The sequence below is a fragment of the Choloepus didactylus genome, chromosome 5 (genome assembly GCF_015220235.1).
Source record: "Choloepus didactylus isolate mChoDid1 chromosome 5, mChoDid1.pri, whole genome shotgun sequence".
Classification (NCBI taxonomy): Eukaryota; Metazoa; Chordata; class Mammalia; order Pilosa; family Megalonychidae; genus Choloepus; species Choloepus didactylus.
Genome location: NC_051311.1, coordinates 62875559 through 62902427, shown reverse-complemented (window position 1 = coordinate 62902427; position 26869 = coordinate 62875559). Strand labels below are relative to the sequence as shown.

The 26869-nt window shown below is 38.3% G+C and overlaps 1 protein-coding gene across 6 annotated transcripts in view; it reads left to right on the top strand.

The window, feature by feature from the left end:
* AHCYL2 (adenosylhomocysteinase like 2) overlaps positions 1–26076 on the top strand; it is a 256607-nt gene extending 230531 nt beyond the window's left edge. For all 6 annotated transcript variants that reach the window (XM_037836179.1, XM_037836178.1, XM_037836184.1 and 3 more), the window contains exons 8-17: positions 1586–1702; positions 4981–5044; positions 5507–5595; positions 8461–8531; positions 10514–10608; positions 19179–19277; positions 20935–21003; positions 21127–21205; positions 22459–22579; positions 23036–26076. In XM_037836179.1, coding sequence (XP_037692107.1) covers positions 1586–1702; positions 4981–5044; positions 5507–5595; positions 8461–8531; positions 10514–10608; positions 19179–19277; positions 20935–21003; positions 21127–21205; positions 22459–22579; positions 23036–23042 — 811 coding nt within the window. In that variant the 3' untranslated portion in view covers positions 23043–26076. The remainder of the gene's footprint in view (positions 1–1585; positions 1703–4980; positions 5045–5506; positions 5596–8460; positions 8532–10513; positions 10609–19178; positions 19278–20934; positions 21004–21126; positions 21206–22458; positions 22580–23035) is intronic.
* The last annotated feature ends 793 nt before the right edge of the window (positions 26077–26869 follow it).

Here is a 26869-nt window from a genome sequence, read left to right as displayed (position 1 = left end):
TTGGTTATCATAATTACTAGGGAGTGCTATTACCAGTTACTCTTAGGGGTCAGGGTTGGTGATTATCTTACAGTGCTAGGCTAGTCCTACATAACAAAGAATTGTACTTTGTTAAATTTCAATGACTTTCTACTGTGGACAGTGGATTGTATACCATGGATGATTGTATGGTGTGTGAATGTATTTCAATAAAACTGAATTTAATACAAAAAAAAAAAATTCCAATGACTTCCTCATTGAGAAATACTTTTTTTTTTTTTGCTAGGTATTTGATGCTTTATTTTAATATCTTCTCTATGTCTCAGAGTCTTGTTTATAACTTTTCCAATAGAGACATATCTTTTTTTGCCAGAATAAACTTGAGGTACTATTTTTGTATTTTTCACAGGAAAGAATAGATGAACATAATTTCTTATCTATGCAATTCCAAATTTCATTGAGGAATCTTCTCTCTCCTCTTTTTAAAATTTTATTCTAGTAACATATATACAACCTAAAATTTTCTGTTATATCCATTTTCAATTATACAGTTTAGTAGTGGTGTTAATTACACTCACAGTGTTGTGCTACCATCATTACCATCCATTTCCAAAACTTTTGACTATATATTGTGTAAGGACAAGGACCATATCCATCTTTTTCATCAAATTAACACTAGCACTTGGCACAGTGCATAGAGCACAATCTCAGTAAACATTGGTTCAATAAGTGAATGAATGGCATTGTAAATTGATTCACATTGTTTATGTGCTTTGACTCTATAATCTCATTCTTGGATATATATCCAAAAAAAAAAAAATGGAAATGAAAACAAAGCTGTACCTTGAATCTGTTGCAGTGCTATATGTAATAGCAAAAGAGGGAAGGAGGAAATAATGTTAACAGTTCCTCCACAGAAGTTAAGTAGACTGTAATGAAGTCTTACACTTATTTATGTATAAATAAGAGTACTATGTCAAATCTTAAGAATGATTATTATAAATGTAAATAATATACATATTTATATGAATGTGCACTGAGATCTAAAGTTGAGACTTGAAAATCAAAATTGTTGCATTAGAGTGGCGGGATTATGCATGATTTTTAAAATAGTATTTAAAGTTATTCCTTTTATAAATAAAAGGAGGAATAAAATTAATATGATGCTGAATTTATTTCAAAATAAAAAAATAATATGATACACTTGAAATTTTTACATGTATGTCCTTAAAAATTAGGTTGGTCAAGGATTTTCTCAACATGGATTTGATTAAGATCTTTATGTCTAAGCTGTATATAGGCTCTAGGAAGATATTCTTTATTTCTCTATATTCTAGTGGAAAAATGAAGAAAATGGCTTGTGGGCCACTGTACCACCCAGTCTGGACCCCAGGCAGTATCCTTGGTTTGAATACTGGCTCTATCATTTATTAGCTGTAAGTCTTTGGGCTAGTTATTTAACCTCTGTGCCTTATTTTCTCATGTGTAAAATGGATAAGACTAGTCAAGTCTCATGTTTTCATGCTTAACCAACATATTTCTGGGATTTGCTATGAAATTGATTGTAATATCTCATTGTTTTATATTCTTGATTTCCTCACCTTAGGCTGTACCAGCTGTCCAAGGCTGGGAAGCTGTGTGTTCCCGCCATGAATGTCAATGACTCGGTCACTAAACAAAAATTTGACAACCTCTACTGTTGTCGGGAATCAATTCTTGATGGGTAAGTTTTGTTATCTTTGGGATGAAGTTGAGTTGTTGAGTTGGGGTTCTTAAGTTTTTGGTTTTGATTATTTCTGGAAATGATTCATGTAGCATCTCTGGATCTATCAGCACATCACACCCAATATTTTATAACCCAGAGCTACTATTGCTATCACTAGTAGAGGCAAATCTATTTCACTTAAGAAGTCAGACTAGCTCCTATCTTTTGGTGGTCAGAGCTTTTATTTTGTGACCCTGTCAGGCCCTCAGGTCAATAATAAAGTCAGTATAAACAAGTATCTTTGATGGTTTGGAGAAAGGTCCCTGCTTCTATTCCAGGTCATGTTGTTAGTTCTTAAGTTCCAACTATCACATAATTCTCTGGCTACCTGGAAACTTGTGGTGGGCAAAGAATCAGTTCTCAGAGGCATTTCTAATTTTTTTAATCTGTCAGCACTGCCAGTATGACGTTATCTACTTAGATATATACTAAATACTGTGTGTTTTTCCAATACTCAATTTCTGTTCCCACACTTATATCCTGACATAACCTCATTCTTGCTAGGAAGACTCAGTAATTCCCTTTAAGTTGGTTTGGAATATTGCCTGTTTGCCAAAAGGTTTCCATCATGTATAGGTTAATGGAAAAACGAAGAAAGGGCTCATGGGCCACAGTACCACCCAGTCTGGACCCCAGGCAGTAAGTATCTTGGTTTGAATATTGGTGCTGTCATTTATTAGTGATAATAGTTAACTTACTTATATAAGGTTAACTATATAAAGAGCTAGTTATTTAACCTCTTTGCCCATTTTCTCTTGTGTAAAATGGTAACAATGAGCCCTAGGGCATAGAGTTATTGTGAATATTAAATGAGATAATATATGTATCTTTGTTCAATTGTAGTTCCCTTGCCCTTCTTCTAGAACCCTGTACAGTAAGTTCTGAGGTTGAGTCAGAAAGGTCTTAGGGGAACTTGTTGCTTTGAAATCTTTTTAATTTAGAGAATGTTCAATGCAGATTCTAACTATTGTTAATTAATAATGCTATACAGCCAATAGTATTATCAGGTAGACTGGACATTTAAGTGAATTCCCAACCCATCAGTCTGCCTGTAGACCACCCCTAGTTCTCTTCACATGTAAGTTTTATTGTGATGAAAGCCTTAAGCCTGATAAAATCAGTAGTAAGCTGGGCATATTTTCATTAAAATATTTTTTCATCTACAACTCAGTATTTTAGATTTTTCAAATCCCAAATCCATGAGCCTAAAGTCTGTTATGTTAGGTTCAATAAAAAACATATAAAGGTGCCTATACGAGGTTCATAAAAATGGGCAGTCTCTCCTAAGGAGAGTGTACTGTGTATGTAAAAAGATGCTTTAATGTCAGAGATGTATGAAAATGAGAGTAAATTGGAAGCAGCAAAACAGAGGTTAGGGTTAGATTTCAACAATGAAGAGATAGGAAAAGATCAACTATCCACCAGAAACATGCTGAATAGGTAAATGCTCACTGATACTTTCAGATGGTGAAAAACTTTCCAATTGGCTCAAGGGCAGTTGTTCTTGTCAGAAGAGTTGAGAGTGGGAAAAATTAAGGAAGAAACAGAGTTTGTTTCAGGGAAGGCTACAATGGAAAGGAGAGGACACTTGGGCCAATAGAGACTCCATATGAGGAATATTTTAGTCATTGACCTTCTATAGTTCTGAGCTGGTTACACACGACACCATAAGCAATAAGGGAATGGACCCACTGACTCCTAGAGGACATTGGCTTACAATGCTAAAAAAAAGTGGTAGAAGCTCAGCCTTCAGGAGATTGAAGCAAGAATAAGAATATCCCAGTAGCTCTAAAGGAATCCAGATATAATTTTCAGATCATAAAATAGTATTTCAGGTACTCTTCTAGAGGGTCCTGGGATTAGAAGAATTGGGGAGAAGTCAGTCAGAGACTGGCCTGCCTCTTATACACCACAGCTTACAATCCCCAACCCCTCAGAAAGTCCTTCCTTGGCAGACGTCTTTCCTATCCTCTCTCCTTGAACCTTGAAGCAGATCTGGTCCCTAAGATCACAAGGAAATTATTGCCTAACCAGAATCCATCCAGGACTGACAGCTTAGCTATTATTTGCAGAGCAGCAGTGTTGATGAAGTTTCCTTTCCACCATACAGCATTCATAGTCACAAAGAGAAAGTCCTTTTCCTATTGGAAAAGAGGAGGAAATATTTGAGGGTAATCAAAACAAAGGAGGCTCAGAAATATGATTTCTTGATTTTCCTGGTCATGCTAGCTATTCTGGGACCATTCTCCTAGACCAAGACTTTTGAATATGATAGCAGCCCAGTCAAGACTTGCTCTCTGATAATATTTCCTCAATATTGCTCTCAATATAATATTGCTCTCAACTAATATTTCCTCTGCTCTTACTTGATATTTATTGAGTTTCATTGTGCTGCATGGAATTATTGGTTCCTTTTGAATGGAGTTGCCAAATCATTAAAAAGACTTTGGGGCATTCAGAGATCATTTTTTAAAAAGAGAATTAAACAGATAAGTGGGTAGAAAGACCCACAGTTATTTGTAGGAACCGTCTGTCTTAGAATAGACTGGATTTTAGTTGAAAGCTTTCTTCTGCCTAGGCAGAGATTCCTAGAGAAGGGAGACTGTGTGAACCTAAAGAGAAGCCAGAAACTGCTTCTACAAGTTCTTCCAAGAGACCCTGAGAACAGTAAGGACCAGTTCCATAAGAGAATCAGAGACAAAGAGGTAGAAAGTGCCTAAGAAGGAATCAGCCCCAGAAAATTCACTGTCAGGTAGTCATTGATGGCACGTTTCAAAGCTCTTTTCCACCTTATTGCCCATTGCCTTCCCTGTTGAATTCATGTAGAACCTATGGGCCATTATGATACTACTAAATGCATTATTCATTTATCATTGTTATATTTTACATTTTCTTTCTAAATCAATAAAATAGATAATGTTTCCATTTTTCACCTCCTTAATCACATTACTTTTTTCTTTTTTTCTAAATATAGCATAATAGCTGTATATTGCATTTATGTTTAAAAGCCACTTCATAAGCATATCAAAACAAAACACCTCACATATAAATGGAATTGGTTGAATGTCAAGAAGTGAGAAAATCCATATTTTATTCAACCTTTCTTTCTGGTCATTAGTTTCTCCAGGATTTCTTTCAAAACGGAAAAACCTCATGAAAACAAAGAAACCCAATCTAGCCTCAAGAGAGAAACAGAGGATTTTTCTGATTCAATGGGTTTATTTTTTTCCCCCTAGACTTAAAAGGACAACAGACATGATGTTTGGTGGAAAGCAAGTGGTGGTCTGTGGCTATGGCGAGGTAAAGTTACCCTTTCACTTATTACGTGATTCAAATATATTTGTTGAAATGTACTTGACTTTTTCATTCGTATAAGAGTACTTCCTTTTACCACTCCAGATGGGTAAAAGTAACTTTAGAGAAACCCTCTGGTTAAAGTGCAGTCTTTCTTTTTCCCTTTGCATTTTTGCCAGTTTTTCCTTAAGTTGCTTTTCAGACTTGCTCCAGTACCACTGTTGTGATGTTCTTTTAGCTTGTGTTTTGATTAGAAATCGTGAGTGTGGGTGTTCTTGTGCACACTCATGTGCTAGGCAGGAGCCAGGAATTTGTTTATGAGCTGCATTCATTTGTTTTTCTTATTTTTCCCGAAGGATGACTCTATTCAGTGAAATTCCTTTTGGGGGCGGGAGGAGGGAGGTGCACTCTTCCAGAAGCTTTGAGAAACAGACTTTCCTTATGATGTGTGTTTTCTCTCCTCTTCAGGTTGGGAAGGGGTGCTGCGCTGCTCTGAAAGCCATGGGCTCCATTGTGTATGTAACGGAGATTGACCCCATCTGTGCTCTGCAAGCCTGGTGAGCATGCTTAACGAGACTCACTTCTTCCTCTGCACTGCCAGCTGACAAGTGATCTTGTAGTCGCCTCCAAGTAATGCCACATCTTACCTTGGAGGGGCCCAGATCCTGAGACAAAGCTGCCAGTTATGCAAGCTCTTGTCTATCAAAGATAAAGGAGCTCTGCTCTGAGAGAACAGAGACTACTAGAGAAGGTAAAATTTAGAATTCCTGTGGCAGTAGTAACAAGGAATGCCTTGAGCTGGAGAACAAGTAGCCCCTTACCTTCTCTATATGTAATCCCTGCCCCTTTGCACCAGTGATCAAAAAAGAACTAGATGTGAATATATCTCAATAAAATGAAGATTAAAAAAAAAAAATACATGACAACAACAGAAGAAAAAAAAATTGAAAAAAAAAAAAGAAAGAACTAGGCTGGCCTCAGATGCTTTGTGATGTGATTCTCAGAAAAGAACACATGTGGAACTCCTCCCAAAAATGCATAACCTGACTTTAATCATAAGAAGCATCAGACAAATCCAAATTAATGGTAAACTCTGGTAAATATGAAGGGGATATAGGAGTTCCTTGTACTGTTCTTCTAATTCCTAGTTGAAATGATTTTAAAGCTAAAAGTTTTTTTTTTTATTTAATTTCTATTACCGCTACAATCTGCTGCTTTCAGGGCCACTTTTTAGGGCATTTCTGATTTTGCATGGATCCTTTTTATGAGAGAGGAAATATAGTATGTCAGATAAACATGGGTGAGTTACTTAACTTCTTTAAACCTCATATTTCTCATCTGTAAAATGTAGGTAATCATCCTTAACCTCATAGTGTTATGAGAGTTGAGTAAAATAATTATATAATTATTGTTATTATTTTTATTTAATAATTGTATAATTATATAAAGTGCAGAGCTGCTGTCACATAATAGATACTCATTAAATGGTAGCTATTTTTAAAATTGTCCCTTGCCATTCTCAGCAGGAAGGGGAATACCACTGTCCCTGAAAACTGTTGCAGAGTTTCAGTATCTGGTTAACATGCCCCATCCTTACTATTAGCTCTTCGGGGGAAGGTACCAAGAGAGAATAAAGCATGGCATAAAGATTTTACCATAACCATTTTTCCTATCCTACCACTCCCCACACATCCAGCCATAAACCCACAGATTTTTTTCAAGAGAGTTTTTGGCTTTCTCTGAGTCAGGACTCCAGCACACAATGGGGAACTGTCACCTTTCTAATACTCTCAGAATTCATTTTAGAAACCTGAACATGCCTTAATACTGATTTAGATACTGTTCAAATTGTCTTATAGACATGCATTAATCACTCAGTATGTATTATGCACGGTGCTTGTGCTGAGGATGAATGAGATAAATCCTCTGCTTTTGGAAGCACATGGACAAATAACCACTTTGAAGTATAACAAGTGCTGTGATGGAAGCAAAAAGCACATGCTTCTGTAGAGCACAAAGAAGAAATATCTAACTCTGGAGTAAGGGGTTAAGGTAGAAAATGCTGACAGTGGAGCTGAGTCTTGAAATTTGTATACGTGTTTTTGTAGTTTGGAAGTATATTACACATTTATCAAAGGAACATGTGCATAGTCACCAAGGAAGGGGTTATCATGGCATATTTCAGAAGCTGTGAGTATTTTAATGTAGGTAGCAGATAGGGTGAATTTGGAGGGGTAATATCTGAAGTAGGAATCATAAAGGACCTTGCATAAATGTCAGTTTAAGTATTTAGAACTTATCCTAACCACAGTGGGCAGCCTCACTGAAGTATTTTAACCAAGGAAGTTACATGATCTGAATTGCATGTGGGGAAATCACTCTGCAGAATGAATTAGACAGGTGTAAAACTAGAGGCAATGAGATTGGGCCAAAGGCTATTGTACTAATGTAGGCAAGAAGTAGCAAGACCTGATCTTAAGCAAGGCCAGCATGGATGAAGAGGAGGGGACAGATTCAAGAGATTTTAAGGAATTATGGAGAAAGAATCAACCAGATTTGGGAACAAATTCAAATAGGGAGATAGAGCAGAGTATTCCGGTTTATTTGGCTCCTACAGAAACATATGGTGTGTGGAAAAGATAATGAGTTTATTTTCAAACACAGTAAGTTTGCAGTCCTTGTGGGACATCCATGAGGGGCTGTCCAGTAGGCAATCTGAGCCATGGCTCTGAAGCTTCAGAGTGTTCTAAGCTAAAGACATAAATGTGAGATCAAACACCTATATGGTCATGGCCACCTATTAATAGATGTGGTGACTTTATGTGGTCATTGCAGCCAAGGTGAGGTTATGGATGAGTGCTGCAAGAATAGGGAAAAGAGTCAAGGGCAGAACCCTGTAAGGTACCAACACTTAAAGGGTAGCTGAGAATGAGAAGGAGCAATCTGGGGGAAAACCAGAAAGAGAATTGGTGTCATGAAGTCCAAGACACGTAGAGTTTTAAGAAGGCAAATAATGTAAAATGTAGGAGAGGAAATCAAATAATATAAGGAGTTAGAAATATTTTTGTTTTTGGCATTCAGGAGATCATTCATGACTTTGGGGAGAGCAGTTTCAATGGAGTAGTAGATTCTGTGGCTAAGTGGCACTTTCTAGAAACTTGATTAGAGAATCTCATATTAACCCCTGTCTCCCTACTATCAGGAAGACATAAGTTCCAATAATATGAAGGGACCTTTTATTTTGGTCCTACATGAACTGAGGCAATGATTTGAATGAAGATTTCACTGCTAAGAATAATACCACTATATCAAGAAGTGACAATGTAGGTATCAAAGGAAGTTGGTCAGAGCTTTTGAGGTTCTGTGGCAAAAGGCTCTGCAACTGCCTATTTAGGTTAACTTTTCATGCTTTATTTTGACAGCATGGATGGATTTCGACTGGTGAAATTAAATGAGGTCATCCGACAAGTGGACATTGTTATTACCTGTACAGGTATGTTTATGACAAATAAAATAGGTAGCACTTGGGAACACTTTCATGCAGCAAATGAAAACTGACTGGAAATGTTCTGACCAAAACCAGACTCTTAAGAGCAAGAGACAGTAGTCCATATAACCAGTCAGTCTTTCACATTTTTCCTACCTCTTTTGAGCTCTGAGCGGAGACATACCATTAAGTCATCCTGTAAAAAAGTTTCTCTCCACACCTTAAAATTGTTTTATATTTCCGTCCATCCTAACTACCTAAGAGATAGCTAGAGATGAGATTTAATTGTTGAGCTTTATTTGAGAAGCCAGGTCTTAAATTTGTACACTTGATTTTTGTATTTTACAAAAATCAAGTGTACAAAAGTAAGCAAGTGTATTTCTCTCTGTAATTAAGGCAAGGCTAGAGCAAGATTTTTCATAGTTAAAGAAAGGAGGAAACAAGTGATCTCTGCCTAGTCCTCTCTAAAACTAAAGGATGACTTGTTTCCTCGGACTGAGCCACTTGTTTTATCTTTGTGGTAGAACCATAAACCCCAGGAACACTGGTTTTCTTTTATAATTCTATTTTAGAAGAGAAAAGTCAGAATATTTAAGAATAAAAATATATATGTAGCCTCAAGGAGAGCTGGAGGCAGAGAAGAAGGAAAATTAGAAGCTGTTCTTGCCTCACATACCATACAGTTCACCCATTTAAAATGTACAGTGCAGTGTTTTCCAGTAAATTCACAGGGTTGTGCAACTATCACCACAATCTAATTTTTTTATTGAGATATAATTCATATACCATAGAAGTCACCCTTTTAAATTCTACAGTTCAGTGATTTTTAGTAATGTTGTGCAACCATCAGCACGATCTAATTCCAGAACATTTTCATTATCCGAAAAAGAAATTCCTGTATCCATTAGCAGTCACTCCTCTTTCTATCCTCCATTCTCCCCTAGCTGTAGACAACCACTACTTTCTATCTCTATAGATTTGCCTATTCTGGACATTTCATATAAATGGAATCATATAATATGTGGTCTTTTGTGCCTGGCTTCCCTCACTTAGAGTAATGTGTTCTAGGTTCATCCATGTTTAGCATGTATCAGTACTTCATTCCTTTCTGTTGCTGAATAATATTTCATTATATAGATAATACCACATTTTGTTTATCCATTCACATTGTTGGACATCGGGTTGTTTTCATTTTTGGCTATTAATGAATAATGCTGCTATCAACATTCATGAACAAGTTTCTGTGTGAACATCTGTTTTCAATTCTCTTGGGTATATAACTAGAAGTGAAATTGCTGGGTCATGTGGTAACTCTACTTTGTATTTTGAGGAATTGTCAAACTATTTTCCAAAGTAGCTGTACCATTTTACAATCCACCAACAATGTATAAGGGTTCTAATTTCTCTACACCCTCACCAATACTTGTTATAGTCTGCCTTTTTGATTATAGCCATTCTATTGAGTGTGAAGTAGTATCTCATTTTGGTTTTGATGTTCATTTCCCTAATGGCTAATGATGTTGAACATCTTTTCATGTGTTTATTGTCCATTTGCATATCTTATTTGGAGAAATGTCTATTCAAATCCTTTGCCCATTTAAAAATTGGGTTATTTGTCTTTATATTGTTGAGTTGTAAATGTTCTTTATCTTTTCTGGGTATAAGTCCTTTATCAAATATATGATAGGCAAATATTTTCTTCCATTCTGTGAATTGTCTTTTCACTTTCTTGGTATCATTTGTAGCACAAAAGTTTTTAATTTTTATGTAGTCCCAATTTATCTATTTTTTCTTTGGTTACTTGTGCTTTTGGTGTCATATCTAAGAAACCATTACCTAACCCAGGGTCATAAAGATTTATTCCTGTTTTCTTCCAAGAGTTTTATATATGTAGTGCTTTACATTTAGAGTTTAATTTTGTGTATGGTGTGAGGCAGGGGTCCAATTTCATTCTTTTGCATGTAAATAAAATCTTTTCTGTTTTTAAGGTAACAAGAACGTGGTAACGAGAGAGCACTTGGACCGTATGAAGAACAGCTGCATCGTTTGTAACATGGGACATTCCAACACTGAGATTGATGTGGTAAGATCAAGTAACTCATTATTGGGGGCTTTTTTTCCCCCCTCTTCTTCCCAAGAAATAAACTAGAAGAAGAAAGAGCAGGGTCACCAGCTACCTTAAACATGGATGGCTGTCCTGGCAGAGTTGTCCACCATCCATTCTTACTAGCGCTATGACCTGTGCTTGTGGATAGTGTAAACTTTCCTCCTCTCAACTTAATTATTATTTCAAATGAATGTCCTCTTCCACCCAAGCATGATGCCTACTTACACTATAAACCATTTTAATTTGCTAGAGGATGTTTAGGATTGAGAGCTGGGTAAACTCAAAACTGCAAAAATGTGAGTCAATATAATAGTCAGAAATTTGGGGATGTTTGATTTTACCATAAAGATGCACTAAGTATGTTGTTCCAAGAAAACAGATGAAGGGAGAGAAATCTATGGACTGGAGAGCATTGCTTAAGACTGAATGTGTCTGTTAGTTACAGTAGGACCTCGTTTTATGTGACCAACACATTCCAAGATCCTTCATATAAGTTGAAAGTTGCACATAATAGTGAACCCCATTACAGTTACTTCCACATCATGGAGGTTAGGGGTGCAGCACCCCCACAATCTGGAAAATACTCATAAAAAAAATTTTTTGCAGCGTTTCAGGAAACTCCCTAGCTGCCTCTTGATTGGCAGATACTGCCTCTCCCATTACTTTTACATTGCATAAGATAAACCTTTTTTAAAAATTTTCAAACTATCCTTTACTGGCCTGAAAAAATGTAAGGGTAGACCTTCACCTTCATTTGCCTTTAGGATCCCATCTAAGGACTTAGCCTTTCATCCTATGATGCCAGAGTCTACCAGAATGCCTTTTTTATAACAATCCTGCACATTTCTAGTCATTGTTTGTTGTCTGCTGGCCTTCACATGTTGTCTGCCACTTCTGCAAAACTCCCCCAAAATTTCCATCTAATGTCTGATGCTGACTTGCAATATATCAAAACTGTGATGGGGAAAGTCACGATGTGAGAGGAATAACTGTATTTAATAAGTATTTCTTATACAAACATACCTATCAAACATTTTTTATGCATAAGGCAAATAAACACTCTACTAACAATAAGTAAGCAAATTAATTATAGAAATAATTTTTAAAATCTTTATTTTTTTCAATTGCCAATCGCATATACCTGAATTTGCATGTATTGAGTTCGTGTAAAACAAAGTCCTACTGTACTGTAGTTCCTTCTTCTCTCTACCTCTTTCATTGGGCTAGATATCCTCTTTACACATTTTCCAATCTGTAGTAATTGGATCTGTAGGTGTCACAATCAGTGCAGTGGCATTCTGTAGTAGCATTTTTTCCTCAAACCTGGAAAATCTATCACTTTTGGTTCTTGGTTCTTTAATTTTATTATATTCTCACCCAAATTTTCCAATCCAAATTTTCCAATAGCACTGGGTCCTACTAAGTCACCCAAGTAATAGTTAATGGAAGTGTTATTTATTTCTTTCTGACATACCAAAGTTTTCCTCAGTGTGACTTTCACTCTGGTTTTAAATTTTTATGGCATTTTTCTGGCACAACTGTATTTCTCTATGAGTAACTGGCTCAAGCAAAGCATGCTTTCATCTCCAGTGAGGGCTGCTCTGATTGAGCTTCAGCATTACCAGGTAAGGATCAATTGATATATTGAGAGCCTGTTGGATAATATCTATTTTAAATGATTTCTCTTTTTTAACTCTGTGCTCTATTCTTCTGTTATTAAAAATAGCCAGAAAAACAACTTACCAAAGCCTATTTCTATTCTTGAGATGTTTGAATGGCATGGCTCCATTGCTGTGTCTTACCATGATACTTTGTTTACAACAAATAATTTAGTTGGTTCATTTTTTTTTTTAACTTACACTATGTGCCATCCTGCCCCTTTACTAAATGGTAAAAAATATTAAAATTTCTAAAACTGTCTCTACCACATAAATGTCCTTTCATGGATTGATCTGCTTGGAAAGCCCCCAAAAATCTACAGGAAGGTGGTCATGCCTTGGGCCCTAATGAGAAATCTTCAAAGTAAGGGGAGAGGAGAAGGAATTTCCCCTCTAAACTCTCAGGAACTCTGAAATAAAAATAACTCCAGAGAGGCTAGGCCTCCCTATATTTGTGCCTAAGAGTCTCCTCCTGAATGCCTCTTTGTTGCTCAGATGTGGCCCTCTCTCTCTGGCTAAGCCAACTTGAAAGGTGAAATCACTGCCCTCCCCCCTACGTGGAATCAGACACCCAGGGGAGTGAATCTCCCTGGCAACGTAGAATATGACTCCCGGGGAGGAATGTAGACCCGGCATCGTGGGACGGAGAACATCTTGACCAAAAGGGGGATGTGAAAGGAAATGAAATAAGCTTCAGTGGCAGAGAGATTCCAAAACGAGCCGAGAGGTCACTCTGGTGGGCACTCTTACGCTTTAGACAACCCTTTTTAGGTTCTAAAGAATTGGGGTAGCTGGTGGTGGATACCTGAAACTATCAAACTACAACCCAGAACCCATGAATCTCGAAGACAGTTGTATAAAAATGTAGCTTATGAGGGGTGACAATGGGATCGGGAAAGCCATAAGGACCACACTCCACTTTGTCTAGTTTATGGATGGATGAGTAGAAAAATAGGGGAAGGAAACAGACAAAGGTACCCAGTGTTCTTTTTTACTTCAATTGCTCTTTTTCACTCTAATTATTATTCTTGTTATTTTTGTGTGTGTGCTAATGAAGGTGTCAGGGATTGATTTAGGTGATGAATGTACAACTATGTAATGGTACTGTAAACAATCGAAAGTACGATTTGTTTTGTATGACTGCGTGGTATGTGAATATATCTCAATAAAATGATGATTTAAAAAAAAAATAAAATAAAATAAAATAACTCCAAATACAATCATGCAGCTTTTGTGTTTTTCAAATATTAAAATGTCCTTTATCTCATTTCATTCTTTTGACCACCCAGCAAGGTTTCATTCTTATTCCTAATTTTAAAATGGAAAACTAAAAAGTTAATCCATTGGTCAGTTAAATATAATAATTAAAAAATGAAATTTTTTTACTCCTGGTTTTTTGACTCCTGGTTCAGGTATTTTTCCCTGTATTTTGTATTATTACCTCCCTTATGACTTCTAGATTACCTCCAAATTGTACAAAAAAAATCTCTCTCCTCCCAAGGCATCCCAGAACATAAGTAATGTCTCAGATAAAGGCCAAGAGACTCTTTACCTCCAGTCACAAACCTTTCATGTGTGATTGCTATATGCCAGGTGCTGGTTTTGGAGTGCTTGGAGTAACAAAACAGAGATCCCTGCTTGGCATGGATCTTCTATTCTAGTGAGAAGAAAGATAATAAACATAATAAATAAGTCAAATTTTACTATATTAAAAGGCAAAAGCACCATGGGAAAAAAAAAATTAGAGCATGGTAAGGAGAATCAAAAGTGCTGGGTTATAATGTTGAGTAGAGGGATGAGGGTGATATTTGAAGAAGGTGATATTTGAGCAGACTTGACAGAATCAGCCGTGTAGACTTTTAGGTGAAAAGCATTTCAAGAAGAGAGAATAGCCAGTACATTTGCCCTAAGGAGGCAGAGTGCTTGGTCTGTTTGAGAATTAGGGAGCCCAGTGTGGTTGGAGCAGAATGAGCATGGGGTGGGGAAGTAGTAGAAAATGAGGTCAGGGAGGTAACAGTCCAGATCTTATAGGAATTTTTGTGCCATTGTAAAAACCCCAGATTTTAATCTAAGAAAAATAGGAAGCTATTGGAGGGTTTTAAGCAGAAGCATAACAATCTGACTTACATTTTAAAAGGATGACTTTTATTTAAAAAGGATTGTTCTGGCTGCTGTGTTAAGAATAGATCTAGTTTTGCAGGTACTCCCAGATAACCCTGTTGTCTGCCAGTAGCATAGGCCAAGGACCAAGTCTCACTTCTTTGTGAGGGTGTATGGCTAAACTGAATGGTCCAGAAAGGGAGATGCTCAGATGGACTTTTGAAAAGTTAAATCACTTAACCTTTGGTGGTAGTGTCATAGGACATATAAAATGAAACTAAAAGAAATCGCAAACAAAACTAATAATTGAAACCAGAACGTTCACTCATTGTTTAGCAAATTTGTCTTGAATACCTGCTCTGTTGTCAGGTACTAATCGGCTGAAGAAATACAAGTGATCAACATCCCTGCTCTCATGGAGTTTATATTCTAGTGGGAGAAACAGACAGTTAACAAACAAATGGACATATATCATCAGTTAATGCTTAGTATTGAAAATAAAGCAAGGTGAGGACATAGAGAAAGGTTAAATGCTATTTTAGTTAGGGTAGTCCAGAAAAGTCTCTTTGAGGAGATAACATTTGAACAAAAATCTGAATGACATGAAAAAGCAAGCCATCTGAGCATTCTGTGCATAGAGAACAAAGATCCTGAGGTGGAAACGTGCTTCGTGTTTGAGGAACAGAAAGAGGGTAGTTGGGTAGAAGCAAGATTAGCAATGGGGATAAAAGAGACAGCTCAAGGAGGTATAGTGGGTAGAGCTTTGCATGCCATGGTAAGGACTTTAGATTTTATTCTGGGTACGAGGGAAACCATTGGAAAGTTTTAAGTAGGTAAGTGACAAAATCTGACTTATCTTTTAAAAGATTACCCTGTTGTATAAAGAAAATACTTCTGGAGCTTGAGTAGTAAAAAGGATAAGAGATTATCTCAGTATTTCTGATGAAGAGGTGGTAGCAGGTGGATTAGATGGGTGAGCAGTGGAGATGTTAAGAAGTAATATATTGTCAAAGTAGAATCAATGGGATTTGCTGATGGATTGGATGCATAGTGTGAGAAAAAGGAGAATAATTTAGTAAGTATTTATCCAGCTATTTTAATAATAAAAAAAGTTAAGAGTTTTCCTGGTAGGAATTTATAGTTTTACCTAATCTTGAGATACTGACTCCTGCATTTTTAGGAAAGAGTGAGTGGCTTATAAAATGTTGGTCATTTAGAAAGATGCATTCCTTTCTGAGAAACATTAATGCTCTGAATACTTGGGGAAGCTGGGATAGGGATTATGCTCCTAGCTGCCACTTGACCATGTCTCTCTTTTACATATTTGTTTTCTCTTGAGAGCAGACCTGCTTACCCATATGCATCACATAGAAGGCCTGTGTAATTGTGAGCTTCACAATTCAGGTGGTTAAACCATTGTGCACATAAGCCTTAAAAGTTTTTGCCAGCCTAAGATTCACTGTGTAGTGTCTGTTTAACCTAAGACTATTAACTCCATGCTTTGTAAGATTAGAGCCGCAGTTGTTCTCCCTGAAAAAAAAAAAAATGAAGTACACTGTTCAAAATCATATAAATTGTATTTTTGGTTTGTAACTCCACTTTTTACTTCCTACATCTAAAAGGCAAAAGCATAAAATGTAGTGATAAACTAGTAGTTTTAGACTCATAATGTATAAACGTGTTCTATGTGATAAGAACTCCCTAACGGTGGATGGATGGAGGGGTATAGGAAAATAGTTTGTGTATACTTTTGAAGTTCAATTGGTATCAAAGAGGCAGAAATTAGAGTACATGTTGCTAGGGGCTAGGGATGGGGGAATGGGGAGTTATGTAGGGTTTCTGTTTGGGAACATGGGAAAGTTTTAGTAATGGAAGGTGATAAGGGTACACACCGAATGGTTTGCTTGGGAGTGGTTAAGATGGGTAACTTTACATTTGGATGTGTTCCCACAGTAAAAAAAGAGCAGCTGAAGAAACAGTGACAATTAAAGGCAATACATGATCCTGGACAGGATTTACCAAGGGAGGAGAGAAGGCTCAAAAGGACATTATTGGGACATTTGAAAAAATTAGTATGTAGACTGTAAGCTTTATAGCAATGTTGAATTTCTTGAACTTGAAATTGCATTTAAGGTAGTTACATAAGTGTACAGCCTTGTTCTTAGGAAATGTATATGGCAGTATTAATTGTTCAAGGAACATGATGTAAGTGTTCAGAAAGTGGATTGATAAACAGACAGATATGGATTGATTGATGGATAGAATGATATGATAAATGTGGCAAAATGTTAAAACTGGTGGATCTGGGTATCCAGGGGAATAGGTGTATGTTGGAGTTCTTTGTATGGAGTTTGTATTATTTTTGTAACTGACCTGTAAGTTTGAAATTATTTCAAAATAAAAAGTTTAAAATTAAAAAAATATATATATAAGACCAATTTTGCAAGCATAATAACTGACTAATTTACAAGAGAACATACACCTAGTTTGGGAAGGTAGTCTTCAAAGGGAACCCTTTTCCTGGTAGATTGATTAGTGATTATGAATCCAGAGCAAAGACGATTGGGTATCTTTAAAGAGGTTCTTGTAGACCTATGTTGGCCAAAGGAAACCCCTTCTTTAGAGGACTGTGCCAGTGTGCCTGCCAGTTGATCTATGATCGGGTTAAATGGGGCTCCCTTAGACAGTGCTAGAGATTACTTAACCACCTTTCTCTCCAAACCAACCTTCAGGTGTTTTCTGTTTTTTGGGGTTTTTTTGCTTGCATCAAAACCATTCCATCTAAACTGCCTTTACTAAATCCTTTTATTATGTTCATTAGAAGTGCCCTTTCCTTGATTCTACCATATCTTTTCCCCCAAAGAATACCTTCTAGGACAGTAGACTCTTGTTATCATAGTGGCAGCTCTCTTGCCCTTGAGCACCAAGATTGCTTGTCCTCTTGTAAAACTTAGGGGTGTGACATTCAGAACCTGAAGTACTTTAAAGTCCTATCATCTCTGTAAAAATGCCAGTGTCACCAAGGAATACTCTTGGCTCTATGTGGTCATTGCCTTCTATGGTGATAGGTCCAAATGCTGAGGGATTTACCTCATATATTTTTAACTTCCCAAAATGGTCCATTTGCTTAAACCCTTTTTAAATCTATTTACAATGTTTATTTATAAAATTTATTTATAAAATTCTAATTTTAAAGCAATACAATCAGTTTAAAAATTCAAGCAATATAAATATATTAAAAAGTTAAAAATTTGCAAAATTGAGGATATACTATATATATATATATTGCTCTGCAACTTGATTTTGTTTCACTCCACAATAATTGTTCTCATGTTAACACATAATAGATCTTTTTTTAAGCACTACATAATATTTCATTGCATGGAACTATCCTGATTTACTTCGCATTCCCTTGGTTTGCATTTTTTTGCTATTACAAATAACATGAGATTGCACATTCTAGGGCAGTTATTTTTCTAAACTTGAGCAAGTGTTTCTGTAGCCTAGAGCCCTAAAAGTGAAATTGATTGCTCAAAGATTAGGCACATATAAAATTTTGCTAGCTACTGCCAAACTGACCTTTAGAAAGGTTGAACCAATTTATGACACTTGACATATCAAGAAATTTTATATTTGCATATACCATCCAGAATACACTGAAATATAATTATAGTGTCTCTCCCACTAGATTGGTACTTCCTCTGGTACAAGGAATGTGTATTTCTAAACATTAGCTGAGCACCCCATTGCATGTTAGATAGACTTTGGGGATACAAAAATGAAAAGAAGATATGATCCCTGAGCTCATGGTCTTATTTATATTAGTGTATTTTGCTACAACAACTAGCATATAGTATGTTACTCAGTAAATGATTATTGTATAACTACAGTGTTTATTTGTCTGTAAACTATTACTCAGCAGACCTTCTCAATTTCACTAAGAGAGCCAATGGCTAGTTTTAGAATTTCTATTTTAGGCATTGCCTATAGGAAGAAGGAGTTGTCTTAAGTCTGTGACTGTTATTTGATTGCTACTGTTAATAAACTTAACATTTCTTCTCTTGTTCTCTGAGTATACAATATATAGAAATGGAATGAGGGTGCGCCTTTGGGGGCCTTATTCTACCATTAAACATTCCTTTAAAGGTTACCTCACATTTGCACTTACTTAGGTCACACAGCTTCTGTAACTTTAGGGTGAATCACGACCGTTGAGAAGGTAGAACCTGGGACATTGGTTGATGAGGGCAGAGCTTTGGGCCCTAGCACGCTGTATTTAGGACGTCCAGCCTTCTCTAACTAATCCCACTCAGCTCTGATCCTCCTTTATTTTTTTAGTGTCTCTTCAGCCCTTATGTATTCAGTTTGTGCTGCATTTCTTTGCATTTGTTTGCATGTTGCTTTGTAAGGATTTCAAAGGCTTCCCCCCGCCCATCCCCTCCCGTATGTATTGTTTTATGTCCCCAACTGAAGTGTGAGCTTTTTGAAGGCAGAAACCATGTCTTTGGTTTCTTTTGTATTTCTCATAGCACCTTGTACTGTGCTCAGCAGAGAGTGGGCATACAGTATATGTTGTGGAATGACATCCTGAGTGATCTTTCCCTGGCTGGGCCTAAGATTAAATTCCCTGAGATGGAACAGTCCTAACCAACCCAGGACAGGTATTCTCCATCTGGCATGTTGGTTGCTCCTTTCAACTTGCTATTTGAAATGGCTCCCCTCAGCATCTTTTCACCCACAAAGCAGGACTTGCCACAGCTGATGACGTGCTTGCTGTATGTGTTCCAGGCGAGTCTGCGGACACCAGAGCTGACCTGGGAGCGAGTGAGATCCCAAGTTGACCATGTAATATGGCCAGATGGCAAGAGGATAGTACTTTTGGCAGAGGTAAGACCTGGGCTGGCACAGAGAGATTCATCCCTGGCAGGAGAGACTGCTTTACCCAGGTCTCCTCCTCCTCATGTTCTGTCTTACTTTCAACTCTTTCTCTTTAGCACAAGTATGTCTACTTTACCAATGCATTTTACTTCTAATTGTGAAAGATCTTTTCATTCAGCAATTAAGAAACTATTTTGGTTCCCCACTTTTCACCAATTATCCTGTCTCTCCATGTCACTCTACAGGTTGAGTCAGATAATGACTATTACTGTGAAAGGAATTAACTGATAGAACCAATGCCACTTTGAGTGATGCTTACAAAGAGATAATGTCTTTTGTGGGATGGTTAAAGCAGTAAGCACAAAGTAGATATTCCTGACTGTTAACTGTCCTAGGCAAGCTCTGGAAAAGTCATGTCTTTGCTGATAGGTTCCCTGTTTTTGAGTGCCCATTCCTCTGAACTGAGCCAGACGTGTAGTAGGTAGCCAGTTATATACTGGTTGCTTGCTTGATATTTCCCCATCCTCCTCTTCAATTGCCGACTTATTCTTGACTTTCATTCCATTTAGCCTTCCATGTCAATGTTTGACCACCTTTCCTTTCCTGAAAGCTTCTCTTCCCTAGTCCTGGATTCCTTGACAGCTATGATGATGTCTCCTATTCTTGCACTCTAGCTTCCTCCTTGTTAGGGAAAGATAACAAAATAGCAAGCATAATAATAATACTTTTTTGTGGGTTTTGATTTCAGTCAGTCTCCTTTTCTTAAATCAAGGAAACTGAATATGAAAATGTGTAAGATATGCCATCTTTTTCTAGAGGCCCATAAATTTACTGTTCTCTTCACCTTTTCCTGACTTTTCTCATCTTTTCAGATACTTTCAGACATCTGTTAAAGGTACTGAATTATTTCTTCACAAGGAAGGAGTGTGTACAAGGAGGGGGTGGGCAGGTTTTAACTTTGATGTCAGCCTGCTGTCTGGTGACTTATTTCTAGTTTCCCTAGGAGGTCCCACCTAGTAATTTGGGTTGACAAAACCAAGCACCACAGTTGTTCTTGGCTACTGTGGCTCGAACAAAAAAGGTAGTCAGGTTTCCTAGGAAACAAAGTAAGAAAGGATAGGATTGGGGGCAGTTTCTAGCTCTGTTATTCTCTGAATTACCAATTCAAAATACAAGGCTGCCCTTGAATTCAGGAGAGCCAAACTGAGGAGGAAGCACAAAAATGAGCATAGCTTCCTAAATCCAAAGACATCTCCCTTCACAGCCTGGAGAGAGCTCCCCCTTTTAAGTCTGAATTTGATTCAATCATTGTTTGGGACAGTCTTTCAAAGGAATTTTGATTACTCAGACTGAGAATATTCTGCTGGAGAGAGTAGAAAATTCAAGAGATACACCCTGCCTCAGCAAAAGGCTTAGTATCATGTGGCCCTCTCGATTCCCTTTTGTACAATCCCAGAGATCTTTTATCTGTTACCTTCATCAGATATTCCAGAATTTCTTATGGTTTCATTTAAATGCCAATCAAGTAATTCCTATTTATTGAAAATCTGTTTTTCATCCAGCAATATTAGTTGGGAAATGATCGGAAAGTGGCAGTTGTGCTCTTATACCTCAAAGGCCAGACACTTTGTCCTAACCCATTCCTGTCTTAACCCTTGTTCTCTAGGGCCGTTTGCTGAACCTCAGCTGCTCCACAGTGCCTACCTTTGTGCTCTCAATCACTGCTACTACTCAGGTGAGGCCTCCAGAGTGGGAAAGCAGTGGGCCCGGAGAGGGTCTTCGGACTGTCAGGGTTTCACGTGATACGGGGTAGATTGCTGTGAATGGCATGTCAGCATCCATCTCTCTGCTCTTCTAGGCTCTCGCCCTGATAGAGCTTTACAATGCCCCCGAGGGTCGCTATAAGCAGGATGTCTACCTGTTGCCCAAGAAAATGGGTAAGCATGTGCTCTTCCTGCCCCATTCTTGCCAAAGTGGTCCAGCATCAGAGGCTAAAAGAAGTTCGGGGAGATTAAATTTCTTATGATTAACAAAGAAAAGGATACCATGTGTGACTATGTCTCAATAAAACAATTTAATTAAAAAAAAAAAGGATACCTTTATCTTGTAAAAGTAGCACTAGGATTCCTAAGTTTTATTTCCAGTTGATTTATCACATTTTCCACATGGGCTACCCCAGTGAAGTCATGACATTTTGCTGTGGTTTAGTTTACCAGCCCATGAGTTTAAGAATTTTCTTTCTACAAGTATCTTGCAGCAAGAATCTTACAGAAGGGGGGAAAAAAAAAAAGCTTACCCCAAGGGAGAGGCTGCTAAATAGCCCCTATCAAATTTTTCTCAGACCAACCAAGCAAGATTTTTCATGCTACATCTTCTAACTCTGATCTCACTGCTTCAGGCCAACGGAGAGACTCTGAATGGCTTCTGTTAAGAGTTTAGTTATGTGGGTGTTTCATATGAGAGAAACATTAAACTGTATGCATTTCTAAGAATCTGCTTCAAGCACTTGAACCAATATAGTGTGTTTATAACCTCTTAGGCAAAGATCAGAGAATAAATCAGCTTCAGGTTTTATTTTGCTTTAGCACCAAGTATGAACAACTATTAGAAGTTGACATATTTTCCTTTTAACAGATGCTCTGGAGGGATAAACAGAAATAGAGCAATCCACATTATGACCAAATGTATAATGGAGTTGGGAAGAACTAAACAAATACATAGGAAATTACCTCCAATTATAAATAAGTAACGTGTATCGAGATAATAGACTACAAACAGAAACCTGTAAGAACTAAAGGTACTAAGAGCAAAGTAGATGCCCCCAGGTGTTAGTTTTTCTGTTACCCAAAGTATAGAGAGTCCAAGGCAGAACTAAAGTTTGAGCTTCCCATTCTGTCACCCCTTCACTGCCCCATCCTTTCTTTTAGTCCCTAAAGTCTATTGCTTCTTTCAACTCTCTGTTACCTTTCTGGGGAGAAAGAAAAGTTCAAGGCTGAAACAGCTGGTAAGGAAGAAATGTTAGAGAACCGAGAAGCACTGGGCTTGACGCTAAAGGTATGCTCCAGTGAGCATTTTTCATTTGCACTCCAAGAATTAGAAGGTGTCTTTCAACTTTTTAAGGCCTGGCTTGGGAAGACAGCCAGACAGGAGGTATGGATGCTTATACCAGGGATTCTGTGGTCTGTTCCAGATGAGTATGTGGCAAGCCTACACCTGCCCACCTTTGATGCCCACCTAACAGAGCTGACAGATGAACAGGCTAAGTATCTTGGACTCAACAAGAATGGACCCTTCAAGCCTAATTACTACAGGTGCTTTGGGCTCCCCAGAAAACAGTGCGGGCCCTCTGGAAGCCTGGGTAGTGATGTGTTTCCTGCACTGAAATTGCTCTCTGCATCCACCACCGCATTTACGTGCACACAGAAAATAGATCCACCTCCCTCCCATTTCAAGGCCATCTCCAATATTAGCAGTTGCCTTCTTGAATTTGCCTTTTGGACATAGAGAGGTGGAGCTTGAGTACCTAGCTCTCTGCTGATTAAATAGTGTTCCTGTCCTGAATTGCCTTTCTCCATTTCATCTTCTTGCTATGATTTTTATCTGTTTATGGAAAAATACTCATATGAAAAAGAACCACAGTAATCTGCCCTTAGCATACACTCCAGAAAAGTCCCTGCCTCCTTGTTGCACCTTTAGGCAGGCTTTACTTGTCCCAGCATCCCCGCAAGCTGATAACATCACAGTCTCATCTTTCTTTTTCCTTCCAGGTATTAAGTTCCTGTAACTCAAGCCAGAAGAAGTTTTAGGGAATAGAACTCCAAGTCTTTTCTCCACTGCTATACAGGAAAGAATCCAGCAAGCTGCTTCTCCAATCAGAGCTGCCTGCCATGCTCACCCTATAGACCATATGTTAGGTTATTTATTTATTAAAATCTAGAATCCTGTGCCTGTAGCCTTGGCCCAGAGTGTGGTTACTGCCTTGAGGGCCTTGAGAGCCACAGAGGACAGGCTGAGAAAGGAAAGAAATGGGGTACCTATTCCCAGTGCATCTTGTGCATCATTCCCCAGTGACTCTGAATCCTTGGCAATGGCCATTTTTCTTTTGTCCAGGATCAGGAGTTAGTCCAGGGATTTCACACTCCTTGTTTCCTGGGGTTTTCTGGAATAAATTTTCAGCAGCTGCCTTTCTCAGCTTTGGCTCTTCCCCAGGTGAGGCCTTTTAGAAACCACTGAATTAACCTGGCCTGGTTCCCAGCCTTGACCATCACTATCACTGCCTTCTTTATAAAATGGCTCGTGAGGAAGGAGGGTTATGGCTTTGGCAAGCTACACCGAGGACTCAGCTGTGCCTGTGCCTGTGTATGTGCCTATGGGGGTCTCCTTCCTTACCCAGGACTCCTTTCTTCTCCTTGAATATCTATGTCCATTTTAACGCTTTCTGATTCTAAGAGTATTGTGCCTCTGTTATGTCCTCAGCAACTCTGGTGTTTGTCAGTCATTTGTTTTGCCATCTTTCTAACCCATCCAAACACTGCTCAGGAAGTGGGGACCAGCTCCTCTCGGACCCATTGTTTTACTTCCTTGTGATTTAACCAGATAGTTTCCCAGGAAGCCCCTCCAGATTGGCACCATCTCAGAAAAGAAGGGCTTATTGTGAAACACCGCTTCCTGGAACTTCCTGTTATTGCCTGAAACCAATTCCGAAACTTCTGAAACTGAGAAGGGAAAAGCATACTTTCCAAGGGATTTGGAGAGTTAGTGCTTTGGAAATGGGACAGGTGTTTCAGGTCCACAGCTTGACATACCCGCTTTCTAAATAGGCAGAGTGTATCGCCTGGAAAGGGCTTTGCAGCTTAACTGGCCAAGCTATACAAAGATGACACTGTACACTGTGTCCAGATGATCAAAGCTAGTTTGATTAGTTTGAACTCATCAGATATTCATCCCTTTGGCCATTTCCATCAATGAAACCAAGATCTAATGTCTCTGCAATCTGATCTTTGTCCTTTCTTCTCTGCTGGGATATCATGTTATGTTTTGGCCTATTCCATCTAAGGATTCTGTATTTCAGAAGAAGTTTCTTAAGTAACCCCAGCATTGCAAAGAATTTAGTAATGTGTGCAGTCAGAAATCATATGTCCCACCCAAGAGTTGGATTCTTACTGAAGGGTTCCACTGGTCGGTAACAAGAGTTAATAGTCTAGAGTGACCCTAGGAATCTTGAATTAAATGAGGCCCCTCTACCCCCATGACAATCCTGTTTAACACTCTCAGGTTTGTTCATTTGTTCCCCCCCCCCCCCCATCTGCCTCAAAGACTGAAGACCAGGTGAGTCAAAGAAATGTCACACTACCCAGGGTCACTGTAACCTTCCCACTCTGATTCTCTTCCCCCACCTCCTCCCTCTCCAGCTTCCACAGGTCTTCACATATACCCTCAGGACTAGTCTGGAAGGGCCCTTACTTTTGGAGGTAGAGAGGTGGAGCTTGGGTATGTGACTGTTTGCCTCATTACATAGTATATAGGCTCAGCCCACAGAGTTTGATTCTTTGGAGGACATATGTCTCAGTAAGTATTGGAGAAGTACCACACACATGGCTGTATTTCCCTATAAGGAGGATAATAAATGCTAAAAATTCTAATAGGCACCTCAGTTTTTCCTTTTGCCTATCCATTTCTGATTTTTGTATTAATTGGAGCTCTTTAGCAAAAGATTCAGATCTTTTGTACCTCATCTTATATCCAAGCAGATTCCATTAGGCAGAAATCTGGATTCTAGTCTATTATGTTCTTAGGCCAAAAATCTTAACATACTGTTCTCAGCAAAGCCTGATCTATGGAGCTCAGCATGTGCTGATCGTTACAGAGTACACTATGCCAAGCTAGAGGGAAGAGGCCCATTCTAAACAAAAAGGGAGCCATGCTGGGGGCTTCTAGGTTAGGTTGCTAGTGTTGCTGCCCATGGTGAGGTATTTGCCTTTGAGTTTCAGAAGATCTCTCTTTCTCTCTCTGGGGACCCTGTTTCATCAACCATCAAGAAGAAGAAAGGCCCCGCCTCCTCCTGAGTATTTGGGTTCTACCTTAGTGTTGGAATCTGGTCATTATTCCCTCTACCCTTGGAATCAGAGCAAATATGTCATCTTCTCTCTGAGCTCTTACCTTTAGATGCATCCTAGGTACCTGGAAGTATGGGAAAGAGAGCGAATTATCTCTCTACATGTGGCCCTGACCTGTGGGGATGCATACCGTTTTCTCCACAATGAATTTGTGCTATTTTTCAAGGTCTTTTATTACTTTATTAATCAAAATAGTCACTTTTCTTTTTCTCACTACAAAACATTGTATCTGATATAACTTCCCTTTGCCCTCCCGCCTCCCCATCCTACCTTTCCATATGAGCACGGCTCCCCATGGCCACATACTCCTGCAAAGCTTTTCTGCTGCTTGGCTTTTCTCTGAACAGATCTGAAGTTGCTGCTCCTGTGGTTTTCTCAAAATTAACTCTGTCATGGTTTTAAAAAAAGAGATAAAAATGCATTGTTGCATTAAGCTTTTTTAACAGGAAAATTACGGAAAGAAAATAGGCAACACCAGCAAATTATTTGTGAAAAAGTTCTGAACTATATATACATATATATCCCAAAAAATAATAGTCTAATTCTCATTGTCATCTTATTGAAAGGAAATAAGACCTCTGAGGGATGTCATTTCTTAGACTCTTGAAAATCTGTATGTCTGAGTGATTGTATTAGAACAGCAATAATGACTATGTAATCACAAAAGACAAATAAAATATTCCTAAAATGAAGTCTTATCTTGAGAGTAGTCCTTGCTTCTGGGATCTAGGAATTCAGCAGAGATGAGAGTCGTCTCTGGGCAACAGGCTAGAGAGCCTACTGTGGGGCTAGGATGTGAAAAGCTGAAGCAGTTACCAATAGGCATGTTTGAATGGCCTTTAGCCTTGAAACCCTTATTCCATGAGGGCCACTCCAATAATAAATATCTTATCCCCTTTACGTGGTTGTGTGCTTAGAGAACTTGCTTTCTCAGAACCACTACCCTGCGCTTCGGAGTTGAGAACTGTAGGCTTAAGGCAGAGATACGAAAGCGTGGCTGTAGGTTCCCCAAGCCTGATGTCTGTGCCCTTAGTTGGAGAGCACAGGAAGCCAGTATCCCCACAGCTTGAGACCAAAGGACCCTGACACCCAGGACCTGATTACATCCAACCAATGGGAAGAAAAATAAGTAAATCAGGTAGAAGTTTGTCTCTTTAAATCAGGTTGCCTGTGAGCCAGCTGACAGGATTTGTTCCACGACAGCAGGGCTTGACTCCTCTTTTGCAAAGGATGGAAACTTGGGTCCTTGTTTCAGACTTGTTGTGCAAGTTTCTCTACCTCACAGTATTGTGGAAAGAGCTTGGCCTTTGAATCAGGCTAACTTGGGTTTGAAGTTGTATGACATGGCCAAATTATATAACCATCCAGAGCCTCAGTTTTCTTGCCAGCAAAATGGATATTGCTTATTGCCTAGGGCAAGGATTTAATGACCCGATGTATAAAAAACGTTGTTTACAGAGCCTGGCACACATCAGATACTACATA